This window comes from Mytilus trossulus, chromosome 14, assembly GCF_036588685.1.
Source record: "Mytilus trossulus isolate FHL-02 chromosome 14, PNRI_Mtr1.1.1.hap1, whole genome shotgun sequence".
NCBI lineage: Eukaryota > Metazoa > Mollusca > Bivalvia > Mytilida > Mytilidae > Mytilus > Mytilus trossulus.
Window position 1 is genome coordinate 31645851 of NC_086386.1, and position 12585 is coordinate 31658435.

At 31.0% G+C, this 12585-nt stretch overlaps 1 protein-coding gene across 14 annotated transcripts in view; it reads right to left on the reverse strand.

Moving 5' to 3' along the window:
• The window catches only part of LOC134696767 (exocyst complex component 1-like), a 103952-nt gene that overhangs the window by 39181 nt on the left and 52186 nt on the right, over window positions 1-12585 (reverse strand). For 3 of the 14 annotated variants that reach the window (XM_063558716.1, XM_063558711.1, XM_063558705.1), the window contains 3 exons: window positions 8918-9071; window positions 7760-7780; window positions 6794-6918 (listed from right to left, as the gene is read on the reverse strand). The exons of 9 other annotated variants lie outside the window; for them this stretch is intronic. In XM_063558716.1, the coding sequence (XP_063414786.1) occupies window positions 6794-6918; window positions 7760-7780; window positions 8918-9071 (300 nt within the window). Of the gene's footprint in view, window positions 1-4408; window positions 4778-5507; window positions 5580-6139; window positions 6263-6793; window positions 6919-7759; window positions 7781-8917; window positions 9072-12585 lie in introns of those variants that run through there. 2 more of the 14 variants (XM_063558706.1, XM_063558704.1) reach the window with 1 other exon arrangement.

Genomic DNA, 12585 nt, shown 5'->3' on the forward strand with positions numbered 1-12585 from the left:
TAGAGTTAAATTACTTGGATTGTAAGATGATGAAGTTCGCAATTTGAATATTGCTTATAGTGATTTTTTGTATAACTCTCCCTTTCCATGCTTAAAAAGTCAATATACATTTTAAACCTAGATACTTATTATTGTAAACACATTCTATTATATCTTTTTCGCAATACAAATGTTCTTTTAAAAGTTTTCCAGGTTTGTTAAACATATTAACTTTGGTTTTAGATAGATTGACCTCTAAACACCATTTTACAGTACAGGATAAACTATCAAGTCGTTTTTGAAAGACTTGCATTGGAACTAGACCAAAAATAACAAGATTTCCTGCATATATGAGGCAGTCAACAGCATATGGGGTTTCATTAAATGCATCCGGTAAAATTCATTTATAAAAGTCTTGAAAAGGTTGGGATTCAAAATATCCCCTTAGTTAACTCCAATTTGGGAATAAAAATTAGAAGTAAGCAAATTGTCTATTTTAGCACATAATTCACTTTTATTGTACATATCTCTCACGATTGCATGGAAATTACTACCTATGTTTGGCGGCAAAAACACACGTTTTTCAAAACGATGGATGGAATAATGAAAACGGAAAAGATCGATCTTCAATCGGTCTTAAAAAGTCTACTTCCAGATATCGATGTAGTTTTAAAAAGATCAATCTTATTTGACAAGTGTAAATGTTTAGATCGATCGCCTTTTTTTTCAGGTGAATATTATATTCAGATATGAAAATAAATCTGCGCATGTTTGGCGTGTTTAAAAATGATAAATGGAATACTCAAAGTAAACATATATTCGGCTATTTTTAATTATCTTCTAAATCAATAAGTTCTATTTGTTTGCTGCAAATCATCATCTTCAACTGCATTGGTCGTTCGTTATTTAGCGATAGTCTACACACATATCTTTGTTAAATGACTTGTGATGTATGATCCAAAATAATGATTAATAAGTCCATACGAAATTCAATGAGCAAACTATTTTCTCAATGATTTTGTAATGTGTTATAGTTCGCGCGATTTTCAGAACTTTCTTTACTATTTTTAAGATTATTTGTTTACGAAAGCGGTAATTTGTGGTCAGATCGTTTTCTTTTTATGTTGTAGTGTAAAAGCATTCATTTGGATTAAATAAGATCGATCTCGTCCATTAAGGATAAAAAAAAAAATTTAAATGCTTCCAGAACTTAACTTATATTAGACTCTTATAAATAAGTATCACATATAACTGTTTCAAATCCCACAATCACGGGAATAACTAAGTTCGGGTACATGCATGTTTTGTTTATCAAATGTGAATCAAACCTGACAATTCGGTGTAAACAATATTTTTGTAACTCGCAACTCGACTTTCTTAACTCGCAACTCGACTTTTGTAACTCGCAACTCGACTTTTGTAACTCGCAACTCGACTTTTGTAACTCGCAACTCGACTTTTGTAACTCGCAACTCGACTTTCCTAACTCGCAACTCGACTTTTGTAACTCGCAACTCGACTTTTGTAACTCGCAACTCGACTTTCGTAACTCGCAACTCGACTTTTGTAACTCGCAACTCGACTTTTGAAACTCGCAACTCGACTTTTACAACTCGCAACTCGACTTTCTTAACTCGCAACTTGCAACTCGACGATAAGAAACCCTCTGTAATTTCTAATCATTTTTAACAAACAAGCTGAAATGACGATTTTAAAAAAAAAAAAAAAAAAAAGGCAGAGAAAAATCCTAAATGTTTTAAATTGACACCATGAAAGATTTGACATGAAAAGTAAAATATTTTTAACTTTTGTATATAAACACCAGTTATATTTTTTTCTGAGTTAATTTTTTTCAGATTGGTACCTGTACAATTCATATTTAATGAATGTGGGAAAAAATGTTTAATTATAAAACTGTGATTTTATTACTGATTGGGTAAACAAATTTAAATTGTTTAATTCAAATGACCATAGAAAAATAGGCGGGCACCACCATTTTTTTTGTTTTTTTCGCTAATTGTATCTTTACAGTATCATAGACTTGGTTGACCGTTATGGAATACCTGTTTCACAGATGATATTGAATATGTTCCTAATATCGTAATTTAAATCCTGATCCTTTTCATTAATTTGATCCTCCGAGTCAGACTAATAACCGGGTTTGTAGTGGTATGAATAACACGACATGAGAAGGATCTGCTTATCCTTCTGGATCACTTGAGATGACCCCGTTTTTGGTGGGGTTCGTGTTGCTGAGTCTTTCGATTTCTTCGTTGATTCGTTTGTCTTTTTCTTTTTTGTCCAAGGCTTTGTCAGTTTATTTTCGATCTATGGGTTTGAATGTCCCGTCTTTAGCCCCTTTTGAGTGATAAAGGTGGCAATCTGTCAAAATGTGATCAGAAACCTTAAATAGGATTATATATCTTGGACATCATCTCAATGAAGTGCATTGTATTTTGTGAGGGTGGTATCCTCCACCAGATAAGGTCTTAAAACAAGCTATATTTTCTATGTTGTGATGTTATGCTATTGTTTCAGAAAAAGGGAGAAGGTTTGGATCCATTAAAACGTTTAATCCCGCTGCAAATGTTTGCACCTGTCCTAAGTCAGAAATCTGATGTACAGTAGTTGTTGTTTGTTTATGTAATATATACGTGTTTCTCGTTTCTCGTTTTTTTTTAATTTTTATATAGATTAGACCGTTGGTTTTCCCGTTTGAATGGTTTTACACTAGTAATTTTGGGGCCCTTTATAGCTTGTTGTTCGGTGTGAGCCAAGGCTCCGTGTTGAAGGCAGTACTTTAACCTATAATGGTTTACTTTTTTAAAATTGTTATTTGGATGGAGAGTTGTCTCATTGGCGCTCACACCACATCTTCCTATATCTATGTATCGTTATGTTATTTCTTTGTATCTGAATCAAATGTTACACTTGCTGAAGCAAAGAAGCAAAAAAACAAAAATATCGAACTCCAACAAAAATGAAACAGAATCTCCCTTATGATATGGCAAAAAAAAAGCTCAAACCCATCAAATGAATGGAAAACAAATTTCCTTTTCCTTTTGTAGAAAATGGTGTACAGGAGAATAAAACAAATGATAGAATGTTTAAGTGCATTGCAGAATATAGTTTATAGTATATCATTTCATTCAGCCTTTTTCTTCAAACAGAATTTATCATATACTTTTTTAGATAGTTAATGGAAGGTAGAACACAAAGAACGCTGAAATGTGGATCGTATACCATCTTTATTTACTGAAAATATGATTCAAACTCTTTTTTTTAGACGATTACAATCCACTAAATAATAAACGATAGGCATGTGAATTAAACTTGAAGCAACAAATTGTATACTCAATCCTACCTTAAAAATACAAAAATGAAAGGCAATTCAAAGTTTAAGTGACCTTTCAAAATACGAATTTTGTGTATTTAAAATTTGCTGTTACAAAATGATAGAAATTATTATAAATTAAGGAATGTGTTTCCCTCATGCAAAGCTCTGATTCCTTTCACGGATTTGGCTACACTTTTTAGACTGTTTGGATTATAGCTCTTCGCCTTTTATATAAGCTTTGGATTTCAAATTTTTTGGCCACGAGCATCACTGAAGAGACATGTATTGTTGAAATGTGCATCTGGTGCAAGAAAATTTGTACCGTTAATTTTATTCAATAAAGCATATGAAAACAACTGCATCCTTAAACAGAGATGCATGATTGATGAGTATTTTATATCTTATTAGCTATATTGGACATGAACTTTATAAAGGTCAAAGACGTCTAGATTGTACCTAGTAAATCATGATATATTTTATATTTTGTTTATCTTAATACTCAATGGTCAAACACTTATTAATGAACGAAATTATTCAATGATTGCTGAAACAAATCTTAATTAAAATCCATAAAAAATCCAATGCATGTGCCACTCAAAATAATTAATTAAGTTTTTTATTCTTATCTCTTTATTACATAATTTGCTCATATGCTTTCGTAATCTAGTCACCTTTGCCATTCAAGACTACTTATCTGCAAATGTAGATGCATTAATTTTTCCCACTAAAATCTGACCTACAATAAATCCTTCTGAAGGCATTGCATTTAAGGCCTGAAAAAAAACATTAATTAACATTTAGAATATTGTCATATAAGACTACCAATGACAAGGAAGAAAGCAGTTCATTTGGAAATATTTATTAAATGAACAAAAATATTGCACTTTATTAACAAGCAAGCACTGTCATAAATACATTTTATATATAAGTTATAGTTTAACACGAATTACATATATTGAATTGGTGCACGATTCAAATGCAAAATCATTTCAATATGTGTACATCTATGCTCCCAAGTATTAAACTTATTTGGCTCTTATAAACCATAGATAAAAGAATCTGTTTGTTTCATGGTGTTTCATAGGATATATCCTTTATAGCATATTCAGTGTTTTAACTTCTCATCAGGTGGTACATATCACTCACATATAGTTAATAAATTTTTTAACTGATGAAGGTAGCCAAAACTATGGGAAATGATTTTAAACACTTATGCATTACTACTGTTGCCTTTATTTATTTGTATAGATGTGTATACTCTCTCAGCCTAGAAATCTTTTGCCTTTGTATTTTTCTGCAACTGACCACTCAATGTGCCTGAGCTATTTCTGAGAAGAATTGAAGAACATCAGTGACACTAAATGATAATGATATACCGGAATCTGGATAACATTTATTTATAAGGTCCTCATAATGTTTGATTTGTTTGATAAACTCCTCCTGCATTGAAAACCATACTACCTAAAAAAACAAAAAAATGCATGTGTGGATTAGTCTGTGATTATAAACTTTACAATGTTCTGAGTTACATTTTTTAAGTATTGTAATATTTGACAATTTATATCCAACTTTATTCATCATTAGGAATAAACCATAAAACATTTAAAACTTATTCATTGTTTTAGTGATGTGTCTGCTTTGTCTTCCTTTTCAAGTGCTGTATTATGTGTTTAAATAATGTTCTATCCTATTTGTTGCTATAACATTCTTTAATTGGTTTCGAACATTTGATATAATTCATTAAGAAGTGAAAGTTGTTAGCAGGTTAAATAAACTAGAAAAGAATTGTATTCTACATTTGTATTGATTGTTTTGTTCCCTCCTATTTTGTCTTGCATGTTTGCCTTCTTTTACACTTTAATCAAAATTTACCAACCTTACATTTTCTGTTACTAAATAACTTATCATGAAAGGAATTTTTTGGTGAATTTTTATCTCATTCTCCTCTTATATTTAATGGGTTTCCCCTCGGTTTAGTTTGTTATCCCGATTTTGTTTTTTGTCCATGGATTTATGAGTTTTGAACAGCGGTATACTACTGTTGCCATTATTTAATACATGTGTTTTGAATATCCAAACTTCAAATTTCCCTCAGTTCTGGTTTGTAACCTATATAATTTTTTTTTAATCGATTTATGACTTTTGAACACCAGTAGATTACTGTTGCCTCTTTTCAATATTTCTCTGTTACCTGTAACAAATTTTCTTCTTCACATAAATGTTTTTCGACTTTTTTGTAAACATGGTCCAAGCCTTTCTTCACCTAGAAAATAATATGGCAATTTAAAGTCATGTTTGAATTCAAAAGGCTGCCCTAGAAATTACAAACAATATCATGTTCTAAACCGCAAGGTTTCAACTAGATATTAATGTATATGATCAATCTCTTTGACAAATCTCAAACTGAGAATTTACTGATGTGTAGTCTTGATTCCTACAGGCATTTCTCAATGAATAAAGTTTGTTTAAACCTGTGGTATATATTTGTAGCACTGTACCTGTACCAAGACTTGGACACCACTTGTTAAGTTTTATTTTTAAAATCTCTTATTTATAATCCAAACAATGTATCTACACACCTAATGAGCTATCTGCTAAAGACATGCTTTAAACTGCATTGTTATAGAGTAATATAAACATTATGTTAGATTTCTGTTTCATTATGTATACATTACAATTACTTTATTCATTCTACCTAAAAAAAAACTTTTAAAGGTAGGAAAATGTCCTGTACTGTAGATGAGGAATGGATCTGAATTACTTTTAATTTTCAAGACGAAATTTTCTATTTCCTGTTTACTGAGGGCTAACTAGTCTCCTTACCTCTTTTCCAGAATATTCCTTGATAACTTTTCTTAGTTCCTGTTTACTGAAAGCTAACTGGTATCCAACTTCCTCTGGTTTAACACCTGAGGCAATTTTACTCTCTACTCCTTCAAAAAATACCTGCAAAAAATTGATGTGTAAACATCTCTCTAATCTTATTTCTCAAACCACTTATAACCTAGATTTTTGTTATTCAAAACAATTAGTTGACAGATAGTATCAAATACTCCTATTTGACAGCTTTTATTTTAAAAATTGTAACATGAATTTAGTTGTGCATCATAAGATGGAGGTAAGCAAGACTTTGAAATAAAAAAGAAATTCACTTCTGCCCTTGGCCTCAGTGCATAAAAGTCAATAAAACCACAAATCTACCTCATTTAAAAATCACTAATTCTATAATACTGTCCATCTTGTTGATTTAAATACAAAAAAGTGCCCTTAATATTGGCAAGATATAATGAACATTCTGCTGATTGTTGCTCATAATCTAAGTCCTTCATTTTATAACTAGCTAAACATTGGCCCTCTTACTGAATGTGTAAATTTAACCCGATGTCCAATTCAAATAAAAATATGTGTGGGTGTTGTCTAAATGATGTTACCTTGTATCATCCTTTTTTATTGCATTATATAAATCTATATAAGTACCTGAATTTTCTCCAGTGGTCTACCCAGTAAGTTTGTAGTGTAAACTGATAAGTTGTCTTGATAAACCTGCTTTGCCTCCTTTCTATCCCCATCTAAACATGGTATCTTTAACTGTGACAACACAGCTAAAAAACAAAGAGATTATAGGATGTACAAATGTATTTAAATATCCTTGTTTGGAAGATATAATTCCACTAAGTACAAGGATTCATTATGGTAGGGTGAATGTTTCCATTCAAAATATATGGAACAATAAAACAGTATAATAAAACATAACAAAATAAATCCTTACTGCATTTGAGATTTTATAGAAAACTGAATAAAATACACTTCTCCTCTATTACAGGGGAACACTCACCTGTTGTAGTGTAAATGGACAATATAAGAAATATAAATTTATCAATTCATTGAATTTTTCTGTTTATTTATAAGGAAATCATGATGCAGGGGCCATTTCTAAACTGAAGAAAATAGGTTTTCTATTCTTAAGTGCACATTCCCATATAAAAATGGAAAATTTTACACCTTTATCACTGATATCAAACAGTAACATATATTTCCTTTCTATTGAGTTTAAAATTTGAATACTGACACTAATTGTATCATATACCTATAACATCCAAAGGTCATGCATATGGATAATTCTTTTTCCCCTGAAATATTAAGGGTATCATAAAAAAGACAAAAACTGCAGGAAGTGTGAACATCCGTTTGAAATTTTTGTTGTTTGTTAAATACCTTTTACACATGGTATTGATGCTGTAAGTGAGAAAGAAATGAGCAGTTACTTTTCCCCCCAATTTTTTTTTTTTTACCACTTCGTTGAAAACCATTTAGATTTTTTTTTTAAATGGCTATTGCAGCTCAACTGCATACCCTTTTATTTTCTTTAAGTTTAAAATATCAACTTAGTGATACATTGAAAGCAGAAAGGTCTTTGTTGTTTTGTACATTAAATATACTTACAACCCATGTGATGAAAATTTTCTGAAACATAAGAAAAAGAAGATTATGACTTACTCAGCTTATAAAACTGGTGGTACCCCTGTTTTAACAATTTTGTATACCTGCTTTTTCTGTCTGTACTGTTCACATATAGTTGTCAATATAATTGAATTTTAAGTGAAGAAGTGTAACTTTCTATAAAACCAAGTTTAATCCTACAGTCAGGAATATAACAGTTGTTTTCCATTTGTTTCATGTGTTTGGGCTTCTGATTTTGCCATTTGATTAGGAACTTTTTGTTTTGAATTTTCCTCAGAAATTTATATTTTTGTGATTCTACTTATGACCAGTTTTGTATATCATGTATAGGTAACTGAACTTGAAGTATAATTTTAAAGAGTTTAGGCAGCATTCACTCTACAGTGAACACAGACATTACATAATTTACATGCAGACATTAAATGTTGGACATCCTGATTTTAAACATACTTTATTCCTTAATGAAGTTGGCCCAGTAGTTTCACTAAAAATATTTAGTAACAAGAATGTGTCCACAGTACACAGATGCCCCAGTCGCACTATCATTTTCTATGTTTACTGGACCTTGAAATTGGAGTAAATTCTCTCATTAAAATAAGAATGATCTTATCAAAGGGAACATGTATACTAAGTTTCAAGGTGATTGGACTTCAACTTCATAAAAAACTACCTTGACCAAAAACTTTAACCTGAAGTGTAACTGACGGACGGAGGAATGAAAAGACGGATGGACGAACCGACGCACAGACCAGAAAACATAATGCCCCTCTACTATCATAGGTGTGGCATAAAAAATTAACAAAATTTATAAAATTTACAAAAATGGGTAAAAATTGATTATAAAGGGCAATAACTACTTAAGGGGTCAATTGACTATTTAAGTCATGTTGACTTATTTGTAAATTTTACTTTGCTGTACATAATTGCATTGATAGTTTATCTCTATGTATAATAATAATGAAAATAAAAACAAAAAACTTCAAAAAAAATTTAAAATTACCAATTCAGGGGTAGCAACACAACAAGGAGTTGACTAATTTGTCTGAAAATTTCAGGGCAGATAGATCTTTGAGCTAGGTGAGCTAAAAACAGATGAACAATAACTGAAATATGAATGGTAGAAATACATTATATATTTACCTAACATAACAACTTCTCTCGGTGTTTTCCCATGTTCTGTTGATACCCTGTCAATTTGTTGAAACACAACTTTAACTAGAGCAGAGTAAGACTTGTCTAGATGAGTGTGTCTGTCTGATCCTTTAAATATACTCTCTGCCTGATTAGCAAACTCCTGTATAAAACAAATACAAAACAAATATACTTTCTGCTTGATAAGCAAACTCCTGTATTAAACTAATACATAGCAATACTAGTGCATTGACTTGTCATATCAACGATATAAGGATGAGGCTTAGAAACGGGGAAAGCGAGGCTATGCCGAGCATTTTCCCCGTTTCATGCCAAATCCTTATATCGTTGATATGTCAAGTCAATGCACTATTATTGTCTTTATACTGCAATCTAAAAAAACATTTTCAATTGTTGTTTAATGTGTTAATTTTAATATTTGATTTAAACATAGGGAAACTCCCCCTTTTATAAAAAGGCCTCATATCATGCAGGCGGAGAAATATACAACACAATAAAATGTACATTTCCTAATGAAACATTTAATCGATGGTGAAAGAATTATTGTTTGAGAATGAACTAAAATATCAACAATAAGCATAAAACATAACAATTTAAGTGAAATATTTTTTTCTCTCTAAAAATTGTAAAAGAAAGAAGTTTGAGTCGTTGTATACATTGGAAACAAGAACAGGTTGAATAGGTCGCATGAATAATTAATTACAATTTCGGCAATTTCAATTTAAATATTCATGAGGAAAAGTGATATCAGGTCAGTGACTGTATATGACACAGAAATATACAGTCAACGCATTTTGACTGCTCAAATAGAAAGAGTGCAGTATAAAGAATAAATATACTTTCTGCTTGATTAGGAAAACTCTGGTATAAAACAAAAACTAACATAAAACTAGAGGCTCTAAAGAGCCTGTGTCGCTCACCTTGGTCTATGTGAATATTAAACAAAGGAAGCAGATGGATTCATGACAAAATGGTGTTTTGGTGATGGTGATGTGTTTGTACATCTTACTTTACTTAACAGTCTTGCTGCTTACAATTATCTTTATCTATAATGAACTTCAATGGCCCAGTAGTTTCAGTGGAATATGTTAATAAAAATTTACAAATTTTATGAAAATTGTTAAAAATTGACTATAAAGGACAATAACTCCTGAGGGGGTCAATTGATCATTTTGGTCATATTGACTTATTTGTAAATCTGACTTTGCTGAACATTTTTGCTGTTTAAAGTTTATCTTTATCTATAATATTCAAAATTACCAAAAACAGCAAGATTTTTGTAAAAGATAACTAAGATTTACGAAAAATGGTTAAAAATTGACTATAAAGGGCAATAACTCCTGAAGGAGGCAACTGACCATTTTGGTCATGTCAACTTATTTGTAAATCTTACTTTGCTGAACATTATTGCTGTTTACAGTTTATCTCTATCTATAATAATATTCAAGATAATAACCAAAACATCAAAATTTCCTTAAAATTACAAATTCAGGGGCAGCAACCCAACAACTGGTTGTTTGATTCGTCTGAAAATTTCAGGACAGATAGATCTTCACCTTATGAACAATTTTACCTTGTCAGATTTGCGCTAAATGCTTTGTTTTTTGAGTTATAAGCCAAAAACTGCATTTTACCCCTATGTGCTATTTTTAGCCATGGTGGCCATCTTGGTTTGTTGACCAGGTCACGCCATACATTTTTTAAACTAGATACCCAATGATGATTGTGGCCAAGTTTAGTTTAATTTGGCCCAGTAGTTTCAGAGGAGAAGATTTTTCTAAAAGAAAATAAGATTTACGAAAAATAGATAAAAATTGACTATAAAGGGTAATAACTCCTGAAGGGGTCAACTGACCATTTTGGACATTTCAACTTATTTGTAAATCTTACTTTGCTGAACATTATTGCTGTTTACAGTTTATCTCTATCTATAATAATATTAAAGATAATAAACAAAAACATCAAAATTTCCTTAAAATTACAAATTCAAGGGCAGCAACCCAACAACAGGTTGTTCGATTCGTCTGAAAATTTCAGGGCAGATAGATCTTGACCGTATAAACAATTTAACCCCCATGTCAGATTTGCTCTAAATGCTTTGTTTTTGAGTTATAAGCCAAAAACTGCATTTTACCCCTATGTTCTATTTTTAGCTGTGGCAGCCATCTTGGATGGTTGACCGGGTCACGCCACACTTTTTTTAAACAAGATACCCCAATGATGATTGTGGCCAAGTTTGGTTAAATTTGGCCCAGTAGTTTCAGAGGAGAAGATTTTTCTAAAAGCTAATGACGCCGGACGAAGACGCCGGACACCAAGTGATGGGAAAGGCTCACTTGGCCCTTTGGGCCAGGTGAGCTTAAAAAAGTTGCCAATTTCTTCAAAAGTGTATTCAATGATCAATATTACTTTTATAGGAACCCTAATATTTTAACACAAAACTGCACACGATGAATTTTCTCGCCTACTTTACTGACCTTTGATTATATGTAGAAAGTCTCAAATTCAATTTATGAATATTAAAATATGATTTTTTTTAATATAAATAAATAGGACATTTTTTCTAATACATGTATTGAATACTATTTTTTAATATTAATGTAACAATTTTTTTAATATTATCATATTACTTTAAATGTGACCACTATCCATGAAATGAGGCCAAGGTAAGGTAAACCCAATCTGATGGAGCAGACGGACGTGTAGGCATTTCTCGGAACCCATACACTAAACCAAATATGGTTATCCTATTACTAATAATGAGTGAGAAATTCACATGATGAAAAAACTCATAAATGATTTTAGCAATTACTGAATGAGTGCAGTTGGATATGCCTGCAGAGGTCCAACCCTGAACAGTTGCTGCAAACATGGAAATAATATTCAAGCTTGATACAGGTCTGAATTTGAATTGTATTAAATATTTGACATATTATAGGTTTCTGAATAAATGTAGGCAAAGAACTTAAAATTGATTTTATGAATTGAATTGATATTCATTAAAAGATGTCTTGCTTTACTCTGTGTTGTTGCGCACTATTTAGTAAATCTGTTGTCCGACTATCAATAAATAAAGTTACATTCACACTCAATGTCATATTAGAAATTTATGAAAATCAAAAGGGAGCTTACATCAATAGATATAAACAATTCGCTAAAGTCTCATGAGAATGGCTGACATCATTTTTAAGTCATTGTCTAAAAACTGTGAAAAAACCTTTATGATGAATAAAACCCCAGAAATGTCAAGCATGAAATTTATCAAATTCTAAAGGCAGCTTACATCAATTGATAATTAAGTTTCTAAAGAATTGCTGAAAGCATTATTGACTTTTTGTCTGAAAACTGAAAAATGCCCCTTTTTTTATATGTAACTCAGAAATGTAAAATCTAAATTTATAAAAACTGAAATAGTAATCATAGGAATCAGGATTATAATTTAGTACGCCAGGCGCACGTTTTGTCTACATAAGACTCATCAGTGACGCTCATATCAAAATATTTATAAAGCCAAACAAGTACAAAGTTAAAGAGCATTGAGGATCCAAAATTCCGAAAAAAAGGGAGCTCATGTCAATAAATATAAACAATTCACCACAATTTCTTGTAAGTTGGTGATAGCATTCTTGAGTTATTGTATGAAAACTGGAAAATCC